The 23,714-nt window shown below is 33.9% G+C and overlaps 1 protein-coding gene across 1 annotated transcript in view; it reads left to right on the top strand.

Annotated features, from left to right (window-relative positions):
• The first annotated feature begins 2,952 nt into the window (after nucleotides 1-2,952).
• The window catches only part of Dll (Distal-less), a 36,483-nt gene continuing 15,721 nt past the window's right edge, over nucleotides 2,953-23,714 (top strand). The window contains 2 exon segments of the mRNA NM_001039439.2: nucleotides 2,953-3,530; nucleotides 10,825-11,006. Coding sequence (NP_001034528.2) covers nucleotides 3,221-3,530; nucleotides 10,825-11,006 — 492 coding nt within the window. The 5' untranslated portion in view covers nucleotides 2,953-3,220.

Raw genomic sequence — 23,714 nt, 5'->3', positions numbered from 1 at the left:
AGGAGTATGAATTAAAACTATTGAAAATTTCTTGAAACTTATTAATTAAACAATTAAAAAATTCAACAAAAATTGTTTGATTTTAATTTTGTTACTATTATTTTAAATCAAAATAAATATATTTTTCGAAAATTAGTTAATTTAGGTTTTTTAAACTTTTAAAATTTTATTCAAATTGATTATAGAAGTTTCGGCTCTATATAGCCATCTTCAGATCTGAAAAATGCACATGGTGTATTTATGTTACACATAAGTTATCATAAATACACCCGTATTTATTTTTTGTTTTTTTAGATCTGATGATGGCTATATAAAGCCGAAACATCTATAATCAACTTTGAATAAAATTTTAAGAATTTAAGGCCTAATTTCTGGTACGATCAAATTTCAGTTAAATTTTGTCTCTCAGTTAGATAATGTAATACGTATCTCATTGGCGTTGCTATGTTTTAACTGGGGTTTAAATTTATCTCTCCGGTAAATATGTTTCAAAAAATTGATCCTTAAGGACCTACATTTTTACAACTTTTTAGAATGGAGCATAATATCAACTTCTATGAAATATATTTGTCACTGTGCCTACATTTTTTACTTACTTATGTAGGTATACTATTATTTATAATCAAAATTGTAGGTATTTATTTTTTTTAAATAATTTTTGGTCGTGTTATACAACTTTATTTTTTTTTAATATTATCACACAGAAGAAGAAACTTAGAAAATTTCTGTTTAAAAACGTATAAAAAATAAATTAAATTTAACACACAATAGGTAGGAATAATTAGAGTAGGTAGGTCTTTTCAAAATCTAGGAACTTAGGAGTAAATTGAATTGTTGTCTCATTCGCCGTATTTACTTTTTTCTCTAAATGTGTTTGAAGAAATTTTTCCAAAAAAACGCGGAGATCTTAATGAGAACATTGAGAACTCTTCAAAATCGGGTTTGAAAATTGGAAAAACGCTGGGCAAAGTTTTCCGAATTTAAGAGCTAAAATGTTAAAAGATTGAAAAAATCAACCCAAGTTTGTATTTAATTATATATGATTTAAGTCAATCAAAGCATTGGCAAAAAATCGGGGGCCCTTTGCATGCCGCTGCGGCATGCATGATGCGCCCGATTAAAATAAGGCAATGAAAAGATGACAATAACAACATTGTTACAAGCGGATTGTTGAGCGTAACAATAAATGAAACGACTGTCAATTTCGTCATATTATCCTTGGATGGTTGAGTGAAACGATCTGTTCTTCTATTATTATCGTTATTAACAGCAGAACGACTAAGGAAATACAAAGCAGTGAGTAACGTGACACTGCTTTTCCACCTTAACTATTATTTTCCTCAAAATTGTGACAAAAAATTATTCATTCATGAGCTACAATAATAATTAGTTCAGAATTATGTCCTCGTGTACGCACTCGATGCATACGAAATAAGCTTTTTTGAATAACAAAGTTCCTTCGTTTTTTCAGAAGAGTTAATAATTTTATTAAACAAATTTATGGTGTGCTCAAGTCAGGTCTGTTATTACTTAAGTATACGCATAAATTATGCAAAGAAAAATTTAAATTGATATCGAGATCAAAACCTCCTCTAATTTGCCACTGCTATACTCTTCCGATTAACTAGAGGATGTGTTGTCTTTAAGGAAACAAAGTACCCACTTTTACCCACTTGGATTTAAAAAAAATCTATAAAATGCATCCGGGAATTGATGACGCACTTTGCATGTTCTGCCAAGGATGTGGGACCTTATTTTTCAAAATTTATTTGTCTCATTACAAATCAGTTAATGATTAATATTTTATAGCACAAAAGCTACGGTTCCTAAACAAGGAAATGGCAAATTTATAACAAGATTTGATTTATTTTTTTCAGACCAGCAGTTGGTAAATATTTAAAAGTGTTAAAATAAGGCGTTTTATCGACAAAATATTTATTTTATTTTATCTTTTCTTACATATAACGAATGAAACTGTAGGTACTTAATTAAAAGTTAAAATATTTTTTGTGGCAAAAATTCTTCAGTAAATTAAAAAATTGATACGCATACCTAAAAAACATCACAAAAGCATAACAATTTGAAAGCATATTTAGTTGGTAAATATTTGTTTTTAAAAATAGACAAACATCTATCTACTTTATTTAATTTTTCCTAACTTATAAGTAATGTATAAGAGACCTAGTGTGCCGTAAGAAATATTTTCCATACGTTTTAATGAGTGAGCTTGTCGTAATAAACCATTTAATTGCGCTATTAGCAATAATTTTGCTCTCGATGTTAAGTTTCGTTTTAATTTTCGACAAATTACATGTTTCCACTATGAATCTATTAAAGAAAGTTATTTTTATAAATTAATGTAGTAAATAATTTGCATAAAAAATGTATAGTATCATTGTGTTATTTGTACTTATCTACAGATACACCTGCAAATCATTCAAGTCCAAATTAATTTTTTAATTACATTAATTAACTATTAATCCAACATTTAGTGTCAACATCAAATTTACCCCAAAACTGTGAATCGGTTAGTGCTAAGCCGTCGTCCTAATGTTCGGTTTGTCTAAAAACCCAATTCACACCATCAAATTATAATGAATTGTCATAGCAAAGCACAATATTTAAAGAGATTGAGCATAATGCGTCCGTAATAAAGCACTCGGTGCTAACAACACCTTAACCTAACCTAAAAATAGCGCGCCTTCAAGTCTAGTAGGGCGTGTTGATCGATCAAGGTCCGCCTCTTAACTGCAACTTGGTCTAAAAACACGTTTACGCCTCGCCCCAATCCCCCGCTCGGCCAATCCAATGCGCTGTGGGCGTGGTTTATCGCGCGTAACGCTGAATGGTAGCTCGATCTGCCGGTTGAAAGGCGCAACTAAGCACCAAAGCCAACTATTATATGATTATTCTTCATTATAGTCCCTACAGTCGTAGGAAGTAGATGGTTGGTTTAGAGCGAGCAATTTTCGCCGTAAAAAAACGCCAATTTCGTGTAATTTGGTTTCGGGTTAATCTTCGGATCGTTCTGAGTCAATTACACGTATTATCGCGGTAATTGTGCGGACGCGTGTGTTCGTAGTGCTTCCAGCAGGTGCTCAATGTGTTGAAGCGGAGCGTCTCCAAAGTGGATAACAAACCCTTCACGACGCTGAATTTCACGGACTTGGGGTCCCCGTTCGGGGGGCCTAACGAGGAGCCGCCGGGGACGCCCAACACCATGTCGGGGGAGGCGCACATCGGGCCGCCGACGCCCCACGAGTCCAACACCTCGACGCCGGTGTCGAAGAGCGCCTTCATCGAGCTGCAGCAGCACGGGTACGGGCCCTTGAGGACGTCCTACCAGCACCACTTTAACTCGCCGGCGGGAAACGCGCACACGGGGCCGACGGGCACCCATGACGCGGGCTTCCCGAGTCCCAGGGGGGCTCTAGGGGCTTATCCCTTTCCGCCCATGCACCAGAACTCCTACACGGGATACCATTTAGGATCGTATGCGGCCAATTGTCCGCCTTCGCCCAAAGATGATGGTAAGTGACGGCGGCGGCGGCGGGAGTGCGGCTTGACAGTGAAGAGTTGTTAAAAATGTGGAAAAATGTTGGGTACTTGGGATAAAAAATCAAGCAAAATGGTTTTTTGAGAATAAGTTTAAAGCAGATTATTTTAATTGTTGTAAAATGAGGTGAGTTCGTTTGTGCGGATCGCAGCGGAGGAACTTAATCAAAAAACAGTTCAGGACTGACTGAATTAAATAAGAAAAATGTACAGAATCTCTAGATGTTGTCAAGATCTAACACTGTCCCTAACCAAAGCGCTCCTTTAGAAAAAAAGAAATGTACTTGATTTTTTTCGAGTGCCGAATGCAATGATTTTTGAAACAGTTCAAAAATTTGTTGGTGTGTTTTTGAAAAAAATGTTTGGTGTAAGTACCTAATTGTTCATTCTTTCAGGAAAAAAGTCACGAAATCGTTTTTTTTTCGAATAACCATATTTTCAAGTACCATGTTACAAAATTTTTGTTAGATTAAGAAACAGAGAAATAACATACCGACGTACCCACACACCTAATCAGTTAGTTGTAGGTACATATATTTTTTTATTATGTGTAGTTTCCTCAGTACAGTGAAGATTTTATGTTGAATATTGGCGTTGATGTGAAACTGTTTGCAATGCATTAACATGGATTTTTTTAAACTGGAGATAGATAATAAATAATGTAATGTGTGTTATGTAATGTTCAACAAAATAAACTCTTTACCATACAATACAGAAGATCTAAGAACTCTAGTAATGCAAATATATGAATTTTTTCAAACTGAACCTATGAGTTTTATGCTAAGTCCATTAAAATGAAACCTCAGTCTATTTCTATAATATAACATCTTTTCACTGCAATAGACGATATTTACAAATAGATAAAATTTTCATAATGTAGTAGCTACTTAAAATAAAAGATTAAAAAAAATTTCAGAAATCATCTACTAGCGATCTTTTTTTCTGAGGTGTATTTTATGTTTCTTTGGTGTGTTGGAGGCATTTTAATGTTTATTGGAGTGATGAAAAAAGAAGGGAAAAGTAGATTCCCAGTGTCTCTTGTTTTGTTTGTGCAAAATTTAAAACTTGATGTTCAGTAAAATAAAAACCTCACTGTATACTTAATTACGCTGTTTTTTAACTATAGTATTTATACCAAGGTACTTAACTAACTCCCTTTGGTATAGTTCTTTCTCATCACGTATTGGTACAGTTCCTTCAATAAAACTTTTATGTCCACATGTTAAAAACAGTTTTTCATTGATTAAAATTAATTTCCAGTTTAAATTATTACGCTTGATACTCAAAAATTTTAATTTCTCGGTTGATTCCAAGTGTAGGTAGGTATACTTACTCGTAATTCCAACTTCAAACAAATGTATAAATTTTGAGATACCTATGATAGGTAGGTACCTACTACTTGAAAAATTAAATAAAAAAAATAACGAAATGAAAAAAAATAAAGATTACAACTACTTATGGTCTTTTTGTTAAGCTGAAAGTGGTCAAATACGACTACCCAATAAAATTTAAAACGGTTTCTAAATTCGCAAAAAGGTGGATAAATTTGTGAGACAGTGTAATTTGAATTAATAAGTTCTTCGGTCTCGTCTAGTGATTTTTTCGAACTTTGATAAAACTTAAAAAAAATGTTTAAAACAAAAAGACTGTAGGTAGACGAATAAAAATGTCAAAGAATGTTAAATACAAAGAAAAAGATAAAGCAAAGTTTATATTTTGTAAAAAAAATGTCTTAAACGGTGGTGAATGATAGCAGCAATGTTTAACTGTTAACGAATCAACAACAGTTTTGAGATAAAGTTTCATTCAAATATATATGAAACGGTAAGTAGAACTGATTTCTGAAAAGTAAATTATTATAGGTACAAAATTTTTCTTCAGTTTTATTGCTTGCGTAGTTTGTTTAAGAGAAGACCTATTTATAATATTTTATAACTTAAGCCAAAAAAAAATTAACTGTAAGTACGGCTAGAGTTTTCAATAGGTACAAATTAAAAATTTTTCTTAAACACGTTAATATTAGAGAAATAACTTGCTTCCATCTGCTTTTTTACAAAATGTTACAATTTCTTGGGAATAAGGTTAAAGCAAATGATTTTAATTACCGTAAAATGAGGCAAAAAGTGAGTTCTAGGAGTAATCTAGATCTAGAAATTTATGATCCAACGTATGGTATGTCGAAACACATTTATTCAAAAGCTGCGAATAATTTTTTAATCTTTATATTAATCACGGAATTGTTATTAAACGGTATAGTTGTGCTTCATGCGACATGTGAATTATTTCACTTTTTCGTACACTTTAAACAATTTTTTTTATCACCTCGTGTGATGGCTGAACAAATATTGGAGATGCCAAAGTACAGGTAATCCTACAACAATTTTTTTGCGAAAATTAAAACTCTTGGGAGTGTTTGTAAAACTAATCATGAGAGTCTGGAATTACTTTTGTATCGGAAACAATTATTATTTATCTTGTTTACTCATTTTAATCATGAATTAACAAAGAACTTGCAATTTTATAAGGGGTGTTGAAAGTAGAAAAGACAATTCTATTGATTATTAAATTTACAGGCACATCAGGTCGTGTAAAATTATGTGAACACTCGGTATAACAGGAAACAACTACGAGTTTTTCAAATATCACTACAAAGAATTTCTTGATAAATATTAAAATTATTTTTTACAACTTCTGTGGCCACTTGGTGAAATATGTAATTAAGAATTTTTAAGTAAATTCACATTCAACAATCAATTGCATCCAGTAACACTTTTTTACAATCCGCACAGTTGTTGTAAATTACTTGTTTCAGAAGAAAATCTGTCTTGTTCTATAATTCATATAATAATGGTACAACTTATTTGAAAGAAATTTATTATTAATATTATAATTTAGAAGTTCGTCTTAAAAACCTCAAGTTAGTTCGAAGGCAGGCACGCAAGTTGCTATTAAAAATTAACTTTTGGGTACAAAAATACAGCAAAAGAACCTTTGTCACTTTATTGAAATTTGAACCAGAAAGCAATGTGTAGAGCTTAAAATTTTTCGTAGTAAATTGTGACTGGCCAATAAAGTTCGCCTTATCACTGTTGTTAATTTTCCAGCAGTGTGTGTTGGTGGCGTATTGTCAAATCAACAAGTGGCAATAATGATTTGAAACGGCAAAAATGAAGGTTGTGTTACCGGAATTGATGTAGATTTACGGCAGGTCTGGCGTAAAGCGATTAACCAATTAAATAATTACAAATTGATGAATTAATTGGCCGTCTTTTAATGGGAACTATTTGTGTCAAATTTCACATGTTCGGCTCGGTGGCATTTGGCGTCTTGTCGCAAATAGAATCATTTCAGGCATAGAGAGAGCATTTAAATCTTGGACAAATTAACTCGTTTTGCCATAGATGTTGACGGTATGTTAAGGAATACAAATTGAGTTGTGCAATAATTAGCCATTTTATATACCAGAGGAATGAAACATTCGATCGCTGGCAAAGGAGCCGCTCGTATTTTAAATAATTAGTCGGAAAGGAAAAATGGCATAGTATTGCGGTTGTGTCTCTGGAAACTATTGATTTACAGCCACAACATTCCCACGAGAGTTATGGATTTTTAACTTTATGGAAGAAACGACTCAAACTCGTTTATACTACTGCATGAAATTTTAGCTGTGTGTCCAACGACTTGCGAAATCGCCGAGCTTTTAATTAATTTTTCTAGGAATCGTGTCACATAAACTTTTCCTCGATCCTAATTACCGGCGACCAATTAACGCAAATATTTTCTTATTGCGAGGAAATTTAATGATATTGGCCAATTTGAATCGCTACTTCATGTCAAATAATAATCTTTGACCGGGATTGACGCGTAATTAATAACATTTTTTCTAATGATCGGATAATTGCAGCAATAATTGCAAAAACAACTTTGGTTCTAGTTCCAGTGTCATTAATAACGGTGAGCTCAAAAAGTCCTTCGATGTGTCCTTTTTTACCGCGGCTCCAATCAGTGTACTGTATTAAAAATGCCACTTTATTGTTACTTTCTAATTCAACACCAATTTCCAACAATTACAGCGGAATTAAAAATTGACCAAAATTACTTGCGGACAGCTTGCGAAATGCCTGTTTGAGGGCCTGGGTCATTAGCTCGAGATGGGCGCACACCCATTTGCCCAATTTCCAAATCAAAAACGGACCGCTTCATGTTTTATTCAAGCATTTTTTTTGGAAAGTATTGTGTTTCTCTTCAAAAATACAAACTTATTTGTAGTAAATTTGTGATGTTTCAGTGTTGAAGTGATTTTGCTCGTTTTTGAGCTAGAAAAATGGTAATGAAGCAATTAATGGCCATAAATGTGTGATTACATTTATTAATTATGGGTATTAATTTCGTTTTATTAATAATACTTAAGTTATTCAGTTATCAACGGATTTAGCGTAATTTAGTTTTTCTTCAAAATCCATTGTATAAATCATTTTTGGCGACGTAAATCACTGGAACAAATAAACTGCCACAGTCGGCAATAAAATAAATCAAAGTCCGATTGCTGCAAATTTATTTGATCCGTGCTGTATGTATTAATAATTATGCGAAAATTAATCAACGTTTCCGCAAATAATAAATCGCCGCTGTTGCCGTTATGCTCACTAATTTTCCCGACATTAGATATTCTCAAATAAATTCGATGTTGGTGACAGTGAAGTGGGCAAATCGAGCGCTTCCACACATTCGTTCCGATAAAATATTCAAATGTTCCCACATATTAGGTCGTATGTAAAAATTGAATTTATGTGGCTTTACATCAATCAAATGAGCGATAAGCCGCCGAAATGAATTGTGTTACAAGTTGGAATATTCGATGAGTTTATCGAATGATACAAGTCGATAAGATCTTTCAATGCTGCTGAAATATAATAGAGTGTTGCCATTAACAAGGTGTTTATTGATGGATATCTTGTGACAATTGTCTGGATACAGCGTTATGGCTAATTTACATCATTAAGGCTGCGTGCAATCACAGGCGCACCTACGGAATTATTCAAGCTAGCCCTTTTTGAGGGCACGAAATTAAATGAACGATATTTTGTTTAACTGAAATCGTTTTAGCTATCTAACTGTCTGTTACTAAATTTTGGTAAAAAATTACTAAAACTTGCAGTTTGCTAGAAATTAATTGCTGAATTAATCACTGAAAACTGAAAATTACCGATTTGATGCAAAATGTTTAACACATTCGCATAAAAAACTCTTAACGTCAGATGCTTCTATTAAAAATTATTCAGCAGTTTGTCAACGAACAAATCAAGAAAAAACACCAAAAATGGTGACTTACTCCTGGCTTTGTTTATTTAGGTAGGTATGTCTGGAAGTCGAAAAAAATTCCATAATTTTATTTTTGGTATTTTAAACAGTGTTACTTAAAATGGAGAATAATTTGAGAAGAACAGAGTTATTAAATTTTTTTTGAGAAATGTTTTGTTTTATAGTCTATTTCCTATAGTTTTGTTCTCTTTTTGGGATTGTCTTGAAAATCTATAAATTTTATTTTTGAATTGTTTTTGTAATTTTTTTTGGTTCGTTTTTAAAACAACCAAAATTTTAATCAAAGATTTTAGTGTACCTACCTAATAATTCTAATCATGTCTCAAATGTTTCTTCGATTTCGATTTTATAAGGCAACAGTTATTGTTTTGTAACAGAAATAATGTTATTTGAATTTTTTCTTCCATCCTTTACAAATCAACTGAAAATGTCTCGTCTGATTGTTAAGTCAACAAAGCTTTGTTAATTAATTTAATTCAGATCGTTTTTCTGTAAACGGGAATATTTTCTAATAATTTTGTTTAAACCTAAACTAATGTAATTGGCGCAGTCGGTAGGTTAGAGACATATTTGTGGCGAAAATTCAAGTCAGTCGTGATAAAAATTGATTTTTTTTCAATTCTTATTATTAATTATTATTAACACTCTTAAAATAATAGTTTTATTAAGAGGATGCATAAAATGAATTAAAAAAATGAATAAAATGACAACGCTTTTTTCTCTAATTTTTTTTGTTGTGGTTGCGAGTGTGGAATAGAATAAAACAATGAATTTTTGGCAACGTTTCGAAACTTTAAGTATTTTTTCTTCAAGCCTCAAATTCTGCTTACTGAACACTATAAATATAATCATTTCAAGATGAAATTTGCTTTTATTTAGTTATATCACAAAGAGCTCTTGTCGGCTTTTCTTTTATAGAAATAAGAGGTACGTATGTAATTAAGAAAAATAAAAAATGTAACTAGATCATGTCTAGTTTCTTTTGTTGTTTTCTAGGTGCTTATATCTTCTATTTTATATCTTTTCGTCTTTTTTAGTATAAAAGCAGGAAAGAAAATATTTACAGAGTAAAAACGTTTTATAAGAAGTATAAGCACCTTTACAGTTTAATTTCTCTTTTACATACTCTTTTGTCTATAAATTTGCGTAGAAAATTTTTCAAATTTTGGCCATAATTTCTTCTAGTTCGTTATTTCCACAATTTTTTTATTATAGTCCGACTAGTTTTACTATTTTTAGTTCGATCTCTATCCATTTTTATATAAACTAAGTTAATTGGCGCAGTCGGTAGGTTTTCAAAATTTGGAAAATCTGTTTGATGATAATACGAAATACTTATGCAAATAAGAAAAGTAACATATGTAACTAAATCAGGCTCATAACAAAAAACGTTGTTTTTTGTTGTTTTCTATATACTTATAAATTTCGCAAATACACTTTTACTTCGCTTTCTGAATTTTGTTGATAAATTTGGTTCATTAAACAAAATCTGCCTCCAGCTTGTTGAAACGTGTCATACTCCAAGTCTTCCTCCTACTTGACATCTTTATCAAGTGTCAAAAAACTAGTTTTAGCCCGACCTAGATCCAAAGTTGTCGTTCAAAAGGCCAAGAGGCGTCACCAATAAATAAACAACAATAATTAAAATTCTTTTATTTGCAATTCATATCACCGACAAACACTTCTGAAATCCACCTTATCAATAAATCAATGCCTCACAACATTAAACATTCACACCACATTGATTTATCCCTATAAATGATTCAGGCCGAGTTTAAAATAGCCAGAAAGTTAAGAGAATTTGAAAGTAACCCCACCGTAACAAATTTGATTTAAATATTTTCCCCAAGAGTTCATTAAGTCCACGATCTTAATCACATAATGGGCGTAACGCGTTGCTGTTGAACTTTTTCTTCTCGGCTGTTCAAACAAATAATTCTGTTGCAGAAAAGTGTTTATCGTTGGAGAGGCCGTCGGGCGGCGGCAAGGGCAAGAAGATGAGGAAACCGAGAACAATCTATTCAAGTCTTCAGCTCCAACAGTTGAACCGGCGGTTTCAAAGAACGCAGTACCTGGCCTTGCCCGAAAGGGCCGAATTAGCAGCCAGTTTAGGTTTAACGCAAACCCAGGTCAGTGTCTGATTCCTTACCAGATTAAATTATTAATGCAGAACAAAGCGGTCAATTTGTTTGTTTGAGACAGAAAAGCGCAATCTGCGGCTCCTGGCTCCTTTGACTTTCGCCGATTTTACCTGAATTCGTCGGTAATTAGAATGACAGTAAAGATAAGACGGTTCTTATCGAATTATAATTAGTAGTTTTACGACAGATAACCACTTTTACAACTACCGGTCGCGTTGGACACCTGAATATGACGAAAAGTTTCGATAAAATTAATATTGTGATAAAAATACTTTGGTGAGGTGGGTCTGATAAAAGCGAGGAGGAAGTCGCTTTTTGACAAATTGCTTGTTTGCTAGTTCGCACGTATGCTAATTGTGCGACTTCGCCGAATTCTGGCGAACAATAAACGGATTTATGTGATTGCGTTAGTGTTGTGCATGAATTAGTTTTATTGCGCGAAATCAAGGTTTAAAGTTTAGACGGGATTATTCATTGGTGACGCACTGGCGCCTATAGCTTTGAAAAATACTCTGATATTTTGTGATATCAATTTCTAACCGAAGTTAAATGTGCAAAATGGAATTTGTAATAAAAAATTCATAAATGTATAAAATAAATAAATAAAAAAATAAATGGTGCATTATTATTAAGTTATTACTTATTACTTTACTTCGTCTAGACTTTACTCTAATTTAAAAAAAACGTCAAAAAATCGTATAAAGTCTAATGAGAAAGCATTGTTTTTTCTACATTAATCATATTAAATATTTTTCAGATTAATTTTTTGGTTTGTTTCCGATTTAGAACATTTTTCACTAATTTCTTGTGAACAATACCATTTAGTTAATTTGCCATCCATTTAAAAAAAAATCGCTTTCTTGTACATTTCACTAGAATATTGCCCGATGTTATAGTTCGTTTCGCCAAAAGTGTATGTTACAACAAATTACAAGACGGCTGCTTCACGTGCAGGTGCACCAACCAACAAATAAAAAACAGTCACGTGACTATTTCCAACCAATCGTTGCGCCGAATTCTTCTTGTTTTTGATCCTTATCTCTGCAAAGTCTATCTCGATGATCGAACGAGTTAATTAAAAAGTCGCCCTTATTCAAACAAAAACGGATCATTGAATATGAAAATATGGCCTACTATGCTGGTAGTTGCCGGCAATTAACCCAATGCGTAAAAATTGTTGATGGATGTTTGCTTGCATTTCCTTGCGGATGGCGCTATTAATTAAAGGTGGAAGTGGTACCGATTGACAATGGGATCGATCGGGTGCCCTGTGGGAAGCAATTTTTGTTCCTTTGTGCGAGTAGGCTCCTTAAGAATAATAAAAGAAAGGCCACAATAATAATATGTATCGAATTAATAATTGTAGGCATGAAATTCGAAATTGCGCTCGGTCCGTTGCCCAGGCAAATCTTGACAATCATTAATTGTTATTTTATTTAACGATGATAATCCGAAACGCGCTTGGTCTACTGCATTTTACAGTATGCTGCCAGGTGAATTAATGATGGCAAGAACAGTAGCGAGTTAATAAAAGAATAAGTAGATGAATGGAATCTCAAGTCTTCATTTGATTTCAATTTCCTTTTTTTATATGCGCTTGCTTTTGTTGTGGCAGTCACTCTAGCGAGGAGAATTTGACACAAATCTATTTTCCCACCTGCGGGACATTTTCTTCAAATATTTGCCAACCGATGGAAGGAGAAGTATTTCAGTAATCAGACATCTTGCCCCGCATCGAGAAAATTCACTTTAAATGTTAAATAGCATCCGGGTTTTTAGTTTAATGATCCTTCTTACATAATGGCTCGGTACTCTTGGATTTTATAGCGGGGCAATTAACATTTTTTTATTTATTTACTGTTTATGTTAGCAAATCGTAATTAGATCCATATTTTATAATATTAAAAGAAAAATTCAAAGTGCCGCTATCTTCCTTTAATCAACCTGTTATTACAAGGGATATTAATGTCATTATTCTTGCAGAGGAGCTTTGTTGTTCTTGCATCTGATGGAAACTTAAGTACTGTTGGGGAAATGAATGAAGTGCAGTTTCCATCAAGATAGCGCAAAATTATTAAACTCATTTTTCATCCCGCCTAATTAACAAATGCAAGCATTAGAAGCGCTACGATGGGCTAAGCACATTTACCGACAAAGTAACCGTTTGATTCTTCACTCGAGCTGATATTTCAAAAATACCGCTCGTAGACAAAAATTAAAACAGACTCTAAATCCGTGAATAATTTTTCATACTTCAATAATTACAATAAAAAATCACTCAACTCTTTCTGTTGGGAACCAAACTTTGGCCCATATCTCGAAAAGTGTTGGCTTTTGATGAAAAATAAGAATGTTTTCGGAATCGTCAGACAATTTTCTATAAGACAAACATACACTTATCTTGGTTCAATTAGTCATTTTGCCAAAAAAAGAACCGATGTTCAGAAATTTTTGGATTTATGACAAATTCAATTTTAATCAGTTTCTCTGACAGATATCTTAAGGACTGTCGCTCCTAGGCACAAAATTAAAACAAATTCGGAATCTGATATGAAAAGCTGAAGTACCAATTGTTTGAATTGTCTTACATCAAAATAAATACTTAATTAAAGCGAGCATCTCTAACTTCAACTGTGAAACCAAACTGTGACCAATAACTTAAAAAGTGTTAGCTGTAGAAAAAAAATAGAAAGAGTTTTGGAATCCTCACACAATTTTACGTAAGAAAAACTATAAGTTGGTGTGATTCTAGAACCGCAAAAAAATTAGAAGAGTTTGGTACTTAGCAAAAAAATTTTAACCAAGCTTCTTAAACTTTGGAATTATGATGGTTGGTAAACAAAAAATGGAAACGGATTCAGAATCTCTGAATAATTTTGCATAAAGCTCGAGTATTAATTATCAAGCTATTCATTTTCGATAAAAATAAATAAAAGGAACTAAACTTCACCAGTGAGAAATCTTTTTCAATTTTTTTAAGAAGTCCCAAAATTTGGGTTGTTTTAACTCTATTTTGCTTGATTAACTGAATTCAAGATTTGTATTTTCTGGTTTGGAAGAGTGAATATGTGGTCGCCGTAACGGTGGTGTCCGACTCCTCGACGTCCACTCGATCAAATTTATGGACGCCGTCGTCGGGGTGGCGTCCATAAAGAAGCAAGATTAGCACTTTCCTAATTGACCATTAGCGTACAACTGGGGCTGCATGGTTCATAAATTGTGTTCGTAATTAGTACAGACTGGCGCAGAAGTCGCGCGACAACACGGGGAAAAGGTGCCGCGTCTGGGGCAATTACTCTTTAATTGCGCTTCGAATTAATTCAATTATGTAAGCTAATTGCGGCTTGTTAACACGCCGATTCTTTTTTCAGGAGGAAAGCGCCGAATCTAACGGATTTTTCCCGTTTTCAGCGACGATTAAATCATTGTCGACGCTAAACTGTTTTTAATCCGACGTTTAGCGGCTTGTGAATTATTTAACGATTCGATGTTTATTTGAATTGATTATTACGGGCGGGTATAATTAGCTCTTGGACGAATGCCGCTTCCTTTAAACTTCATCATTTATAAATTCAAGGGACCCACGATTACTTATTTAGCACTCTGGGGACGTATACATTTGACACTAAATCAACGTTCGGTCGCTATTACAGAAATCAATTACTATGCACATTAAGCTGCCAATAAATTAGGCGTAATCTCGACTTTATGGCAAAAATTTGTTTTAATTTTAATATTAAAGCTTCACTGGGGCGTAAAATATAGATACGAGGATATGCTTTGCATTAATTACGATACCTTGCCGGAAATACCGTGGGTTAAATTTCAAGCAAACGTTGCTAAATTTTGCGTCCGTGTGGGGAAAAATCCCACCCCCTTTCGCCGAGTCAGGCTCCCAATAAATAGTGACTTGCAGGCAATAATTATTAAATAATGAATACTCTCGAGACGCATGATATATTCAACTCCTCCTTCTTTACGCATTTATTTCAATTTTATATTTATCGAGAGGAAACATGCATTCGCCCCAATACTTTATAAATTATAGCTTAATCGATACCGAACGGCGGTTCACAAGAAGCCAGCGTGAAATATATAAATAATTTAAGCCTAAAATATTGTGTTTTCTTTGGTGAATTCACCCCGACTTTGTGATTATCGAACGAGCGAAGGCGCTTTTTGGAAAAACTTGTCGCGAAAGTTTGTGTGGTCTGGGGCAGGTAATGAATCGATTCGGTCCCAACACATACGCTCATCAATCATTCAATTAGCGCTGGAATTATTTACATGGCTTGGGGATGGTGCTCGAAGTTGAGGCTGGGCTGGGTTTAAACTTAACTGGCACGATTCGATTTCATTACGATTTCAGACGCTGGCACGCAATGTGCTCCTCTTTGATCTCCAAATTTCAATAAATCAATAAATTTCAACAAAAAGATTCAGCATAAAAGCACCAAATGACCAAAGTTTTGTTAGAAATTGTTGGGACAAATAAAATAAAACAAATTAGTGACGACGTTTTGACACGTTGAGAGAAGGTAAAAACGTATTACCGTTAGTTGTTTGCAAATTTTATTAATTATTCGGTTAATGCAAATTGACGTGCTAACGTGCTTACTTTTGAAGAAGTTAATTGTAGTGAAAAAATCAAATAAAGTTTTGGCATGGTTTTGCAAAATAAGGCTCAAAAAAATTTCATGATTTCCAAAATTTTATTTTGGCTTGGAAAAAATGTGCTTGGAGTCGAAATTTTTGATTCTCGCTTAGTCGGAGTACAAAAGCGTCAACACCTGCCATTTTTTCCGTTTAGTTTTTTTATACATTGGCATAATATCGTCTGAAAAGCGTGCAAGATGGCGTCGTCCGCTTCAGCCAGTGATTTCTTTCAGTAAACCGGCCATTAGCTCCGTATAATTATTCCCCGTCCCGACACCACTAGTGGCCAGTGGCTCTAAAAGTCATAACAGATCAAACGCAAAAGCTATTATTACAAGGCCTGTGTTAAGTGAAGCACGCCATCATCCACTATCTAAAGACACACAATATTCGAGTAAAAAGTCAACAAACAGTTGGACCATTGAAACAACAACAGCACTGTGTGCTGTTCTCCAAGTTCAACCGGTGATTATCTATTGTAAAAATGTCAAAAGTGTGATCCAAAAATGAGATAGGGGCTAGAGATTAACCTGTGATTAGCACAGAACCGAGATATTGAGTGTGTCAGTGAACTTTGGTCGGGTTTTCGCTTTTTCGGTGCAGATCCTATCAATTAAAATGAGTCAACGTGTATAAATTATGGACATACGGAGGGTTCCGACACCATCCAGGCCGGGGTATTCAGCAGCGGCGCTCGTGGCAACGCGATGTACTAATTATAGGGAACTGAAAACCTTTGACATCTGACCTGATCCACTAACGAGCTATCGACGGGCGTTTTGTTACCAGAATTGCTTAACTATGAGTGCGTATGTGCGTTGGTTGCAAGGGAGGGCTCGCTCACATTTTACTTTTTAACTTTATTACTTACTTATTCGCTATTTGGTTTTGCTGTGGACACCCGGCTATTTTCCTCTTCGTTGGCCCAGTTTTGTCGTTCCGATCGTGTCTTGAAATAATTGAAGGGAATGCGTTTAATAGACAGGTGCTTTGAATTTGATCCGGGCTTCCGACGTGGAACAAGGCCAACAGTTTCATATTTAAGAAATATTGGAGGGAACAATTTTAATTTGTTCCCAGCAATTCGTGATGATGCAAATGAGGGAGCAATCAATTTTTTTCTTTGCGACTGAAATTTCAAATTAACCAAACACATATGTAAAAAGTATTTCTCATAGATTTAGTGTCAAATCTAATAAAAATTCAAGTTACTTAAATTATTTAAATAGATTTTATACAGTGCGATCAAAAATTTTTTGGATCAAGTCTGGCTATGAAATTTTGAGCGTATGTTGATTTCTTACGATTACTACATGCGACAATACTGGCGTTGGAGAAAATCGCAAGTAGCGCGTTTGACACTTTAACAGAAAAAAAGATAATCTAAAAGTTCAGATATTTGTAATCACTATATACAGGGTGTAAGGGAATAGCTTAGCAAAGTTTCGTAAGTGAATTGTCATGAGCAGATGAGTTAAAAACTCTTGTATCATTTTTTCCAAAAAGTGCGTACTTTCTTCAGAAATTTTTATTAACCCACCTGTTGACAGCCACTGTGTGGCTTATGTTAGTTTATTAGCAGTTGTTAATTTTTTTCCATTAAACAAAGTGGAGATGGTGGCGCATGGGCGTTTTGGGAATTTTTATAATTTGTGATCAATATGTTCATTTGTGTGGAAGGTTCAAATCCCGGTCCTGGCAAAAAAATTTTGTTTTTTTTTTTTTCATAAAATTTAATAACAGACAAATTGAAATAGAAGAATAACGTGGTGGATCAAGAAGTTAGTTAATCTCTGATGTTTGGTCGATGATTGGTCGATTTTTATAATTTTAGTTCAGCGGTTCTCAAAATTTGGGACTTTATTTTCAGAACGATTTTTTGGGAAAACCATGCATTATTTATTTACATAAATTTTACTTAATCGATTTGTAAACTTTAAACTTTTGCTAAACCATATACCTATTAAAATTTAATAGTAATTGTCAATCACCCTAACAGTAACAGCTATTATAGTGATATCTATGTAAAAAAATACTTCTTCTAATAGAAAAATAACAGCTGGTAGTTTTAATAAAAAATACCCCACAAAATAGTTTGTAGTAGTAGTAATAGAAATTTTTTTCCGAGTATTAGTTTTTCTTTTTTCTGTGAGTGTAGTAGTTGCGTTTGTTGGTGCAGTGTTTGTTTTTTGAGGAATCAATCGGTCGCCGATTGATTAATCCGTCATGACAGTGCCGACTACCGGAAAATTGCATATTTTGCCTTTGAAAAATTACGAGCAAACATAATAAAACGTATTTTCAGCGTTTAATAACGATAATTATCGGAATTTATTATAATATTTTCTTTGGTAACGTGTAATTTCGTTGTGGGATATATCAGATTCGAATCGCAGCCGTGCGGGAGATTAATGGTCGAGGATGGTCCCAGAACGCATCTGGTCGGCTGGAAACTCGTTTTGTTGCAATTAAAAAGGCATAAAAGTATATTTTTCTTTTTTCCAACCATGATCTGTAAAGTAATAAAACAACAGTTTTATCTATTGCGCGCTGTTATAGTCAAATCCGAATGCAATAAGGGCGCCCGATTGCAATCGTGTTTTGCACCGACCACAAAATTAATCTCTGCAAAAAAACACTAGGGAAATAAAATACCTGGTCTCACGCTTTACGCCCAATTAGTCTTCGCTTACTTTCTTCGACATTTTCCTCGTGGCCGGCGCAAGAAGTGGATAATAAAAAAAACGCGGTAATAAATAAAATTAGATGTGTTATTAAAGAAATTAATGATTCGTTAACCTTTGCAAGTAAGTCCAAAAGGAAATGTTGAGTCGTTCACCTACTGGAAATTAGGGACGTGCTTTTACTTAAATCGTTAACATTTTCTTTCACAAATTTTAATTAAGCCCTTTTAATGTGAAATGTCGGTGTCTTCGCTGCGCAACTGACATGTCTTAAAATTCCATTTTTCTTAATTACCAAGTCCGGAACCGTAACATTTACTAATTGAACTTGTCATGGGGGAAACCCAGAGTTCCGATCTACGAAATACCAATTAATGTTTTTTTCGGCTTTGGAACTCTTCAATAGAAATTCTATTGCATATTGTTTCATGGATAAACACAAGGGCGGTACCGAAATGATTTAGCTTCCATTAAACAATAAAACTACCACCACACATGTTGCATCACTTAATTAAAAGCTCTCGGCTCTTATCAAAGTCATTTGGTTTGAAAGCGACCAAAATAATCGGCGGAGATAATTTGTTTCCAGCTCAGTTTCTTTTATTAGAAATGGGCTCAAAGCAATGAGTTTTCAAAAATGCAATCATATCTTGCCCAAATTAATCCAATTTATAAGATGATATCTAGCGGTTTTAAAAAAAATAACAAGTTAGTACTTATACCAATTATAAAAAAAAAGTTTTGCTTTGAAGAAGTTGAGAAGTTTATTTATACATACATTTTGAAAAATCTAAGCTAAATCTTGTCAAATGATTAAGAAATCCAAAGCCAGTAAACTTAATTCTTCTTCATCTTCTTTTTCTTCTTATTATTATTATTATTATTATTATTATTATTATTATTATTATTATTATTATTATTATTATTATTATTATTATTATTATTATTATTATTATTATTATTATTATTATTATTATTAATATTTTATTATTATTATTAAAGATTCAAAAACAGAGATCCCGTCGCGGCGATCAAATTAAAATAGTTCTTACTTGTTCTTTTGCTGTTTTGTTATAACTTTTTTTCTCTAATATTGTTAGATATATACTTGTGTACTTAAATCGAATTTAATTAAATAATTAAGTGTGAATTATTTTAAACCGGCATGTATGATGAAAGTAATTCATTTATTTCATGGTACTTGATTTCAATGCAAAATAGTTTCGAAGTAAAAAAACTGAAGAGCCAAATGAAATTTCTTTCAGGGAACAGCGTGTGAGTGAAACAATTTGCAAATTTTCCTAGTATGTGCTATTCCACGAGCTTAACATACATAATGTGACAACCAACATGACATTGTCGAATAAAACAACATGTTCTAATTGCCACCATGCCTAATGTATTCCGTACAGCACTCGATTAAAATTCATGAAAATAGCCACACACACCGTACTACGGCTGAACTGGGACAAGTGACCTTTCTGGTAGGCAATCCGTTCGGTAGATCCTCTGCTTAATAGAGCAAAGAGTCAGAGGAAGCGACCGAGTTCCGTCTTTGTACTTTCATCGAAGCCCATATATAAAATATGAGGTTTTTTCCTCCGCAATTACCATAAAATCACATATTAATCAAAAGCAAAAACGGTTTAAAACATCATCCAAGGTAATTAAAACGAGTTTTATGACGTTGGCATACACATGCAGATTTCTACAACACTTATACACCTAATACTCTCCTTCCTGCGGCTCGCGATCATTAATTATGTCAATTAATGTAATTTGGCATAAATAGAAAATAAACACAGGTGACAGCTGTGTGGCTTGCCTTTATGTCTGAATGATTCATGTTTTGAGGAATTCCTTGTTCTTTTTTCCCTCGACGCGATTTGTTTATAAATCAAAGTAATTAGATTTATAACGCGTTGCTGCTGTTTAATCACCGGTGACTTCGATGCGAGACCAAGACCCTAACGAATTTTCCTCGGGAAAAAATCATAAATTAACTCGACGAGATAAAACCGTTCGTGACACTTATAATTACAGCTTTATCAAAACTTGAGTTTGAACAATTAGACAGCTAAATTACAACGTACACACTTTCTGGTATCAATGAGAAACGAGACACACTTTTCTGGAAACGTGTTATAACTTTTCTGATTTATTACCTATTCATATGTAAACGGCCATTCCATTTTAACGGACGGGACACTTTTAATTTTCAGTTTTATAATTTTAAAATTTGAAATACGAGCAGGAAAAAGAAGTGCAAACTGATGACGGACGGGACACCAAAAACACTTCGCATTTTTATTGTTATAAGATTCTGTTAACTTAAAAGGCCTTAATTCCAACAACTATTTTTGAAGTAATGGGTGGAACTTTTTTTTACACATGACGGACGGGACAAAATTAAGACAGGTTTATTTATTAAAGAACTTTAACAACATAAAATTAGACAAAATAAGAACAACATTTTCTGTTTGCGATAACGGACGGGACAGCAAAAGTTAAATGACTCTTTTGTCGCAAAAACCGAATCGTGTATTTTGAAGGAAAACATTCTAAAATAATTTTGAAGTTCGGTGTAGGTAAAATAATTATTGATCTCGTGAGTTATGGCTTTATTCTCGTCTCGTGACGATTGATGATCTTGCAAACGCAAGAAATAAGTCGCAGTGTTAAATATTCTGTTTCTTCATCTCATCATCATAATATACGGCCTTCTTTGTAAGTTATACGGGTGCCACACGCGATCTAGTTACGTGAATATTAACTAACTAGCTGCATCCAGCGCAAAATACGAACGTCTGGAATAAATTAGAAAAAATATTTCTGTTAACAGTAGTGGAAAAAAAACTAGTTTTGGGCTAGACGATATTTTATGCATGCTTGATTAAAAGGATAATTATGTGTTGGCCAGTTATGTGTAAATTTTCGGGTTGTGAACGTCGCTTTAGGTGCATTTCTGCTTAAATTAGGCGCTATCTAAGCGCATCTGTTTGAATATTTCAGCATGGCCTGGGGTGAAAAATCTTTTGGCGATAACAAAACTATGGCCAAGTTTGAATAAATTTCCAGTGGTGACGCAACGTTGGAGGCTTTAAAACCCAATTTCCACAACGTATAAACAGTAGTTTAGTCCCCATGTTCAGTAAAGTGTATCGCTTAATTACGTACCGAATAACAAATCATTTCATTTTTTACGGTGGATGATAAAATGACAATAAAATGTTTTTTCAATCGCGAGGAAATGACGACAAAACACGTTTCAAAACCCATTTTCTATTATTCGGAGCCAAGGCCTGTTCTGTTGTAAACAGGAGACCTTGATGTCGCCTAGTGGATGTTTCGCAGAACAGAACCCTCAAACTTTCAGCTCGGAGTGTACAAGTTTTGGTGTAGAGTGTACTTCACCGCCCATATTGCTTGCATAACCTCACGAGTTGGAAGAGAAAAGAATAATTCAGGAACGCCCATTGGACATGTATACCTCGCATCGATTTATAACAGGCAAAAATGTACTTTAAAATCCGGACGAGTTGGGGCCGGAGTCGGATCCAGACGGTTTTCACGCACGAGACGTTTATATTTTGAGGTTTGGAAATTGCTTTTGGGCAAACACTGCCTACAAGTCTGGGGAAAAGAAACGAGATGCCACCCGGGCCACGTACGATTAAATTCTAGCGAATGACCCGCATCCAAAAACAATCATTTTGAGATTCATGTAACGGTTTTAATGGGAAACAACTTTATCTTCACTCGATGCTTACCTACTACAGCTTTAAAACCAAGCTAGAATTTATGCCGCAATAAAACTCAATACATTCTTGCGACTACTTCTTCCAACTCACAGATTCTATGAACGTGTCTGTTTCTGCCAGGGAATGGTTTAGCAAATATTCGAAAATGCATTGTTCAGAAATTCAGGTTCCAAATTTTGAGAACCACTGAACTAGAATGATAAAAATTAGCGTAAACGTTAAAATTATTGACAAAGCAGAGGTAAATTGCCTTCTTGGTTTACTCCATGATTTTTTTATTTCAATTTGTGTTTTGTTATAAATTTTCCGAAAAAAAAAACAAAAAATTATTATATCAGGACTGGGGTTCGAACCCATGCTAGCCCCAATTTTGAAAAATTTTCAAAACGTCTATGCTTCACTATGTTCATTTTTTTAAGAAAAAAATTAACTGCTAAAAAATACCATAAACCACACAGTGGTTAATATTTTTTTAAGAAAGTGTGCACAGAAGAAACTGCTTATAAACTATCATAAAGCACACAGTGGGAAAAAAGTAATATCGTGTATTTTTGGCCACTTTGTTGCTCGGTTTTCAGTTACAGTTTAGTTAATTTTCTTCGTGGGAGCGTACTGGAGGGTTGATGTAATTAAGGCTTTCCCAAGCCCGAAAATAATTAGCTTAGTAACTCATTTAGGCCAGGAATATTTCAATCGTTCTGGTGGGAAACTCGCTAAGTTGGTAACATGATTAACTGGAAGGCGGACTGACTCTTGTAATGGTTTTATATACCTTCTCATTAATTTTAGTTAATTTGTTTTTCGATCGATCTCGGTCGTCTATTCTTTTATAACACGTCTTTTACTCCAAACTGTAAAAGCTCTCCCGTCGTAAATAATCTTCCCAACCGACACCTGTCCCATCGTAAAACAATAAAAACTTTCTAACTCGGCGACCAATTAGCGGAAAATACAATGCCGCGAAAATGTGAAAATTTAATGGACACAACGTCGACATTTCCACCCATGAATAATGGAGCTTTCCCGGGCACGGGATTAAGACGTCGCGGCATCGAGAATAATTTATATTGACAAATGAGGTGTCAGTGCTGCCACTACAAATGTCGAATACAAATGTTACACCAATGCCTCATTTGCAATTCGAAACGCATCGGCTTTCTGGGCTAGTTTTTGTCCAGCGATCCAATGGGCAAAAAAGCGACCATCGCGGGTTCGTCCACCTCTCAATTAAAGGAACACCACACGAAAAGTCACTTTTGACCAACTTCCGGACACTATAAGCGAAATCAAACGCAAGATCTAGGATAATGCTGGAATGTACTTGCTGTCATACCTACAGTTTACATGGTCTAAGATTGGATTTTCTTAAAATAAATAACATTTAATAATGTGATTTCAAAAACTGCTATTTATACAGGGTGGCCCGGCTCAGCTCCCGTCTTTTGTAACTCGCTTATTAGTAAAGTTGGACTTTTAGTATTTTTAATGGTCAAGACCTTCCTTTATAAAAATGAAAAAAAAAATTTTTTTAAATTCAATCTAGCAAAGTTTTATGGACTTTTCTATGGATTTACAACCCTCTGGAGTTACAAATG

This window comes from Tribolium castaneum, chromosome 3, assembly GCF_031307605.1.
Source record: "Tribolium castaneum strain GA2 chromosome 3, icTriCast1.1, whole genome shotgun sequence".
Classification (NCBI taxonomy): Eukaryota; Metazoa; Arthropoda; class Insecta; order Coleoptera; family Tenebrionidae; genus Tribolium; species Tribolium castaneum.
Note: the sequence above shows the minus strand (reverse complement) of the source record. Positions and strands in the feature narration are given on the sequence as shown.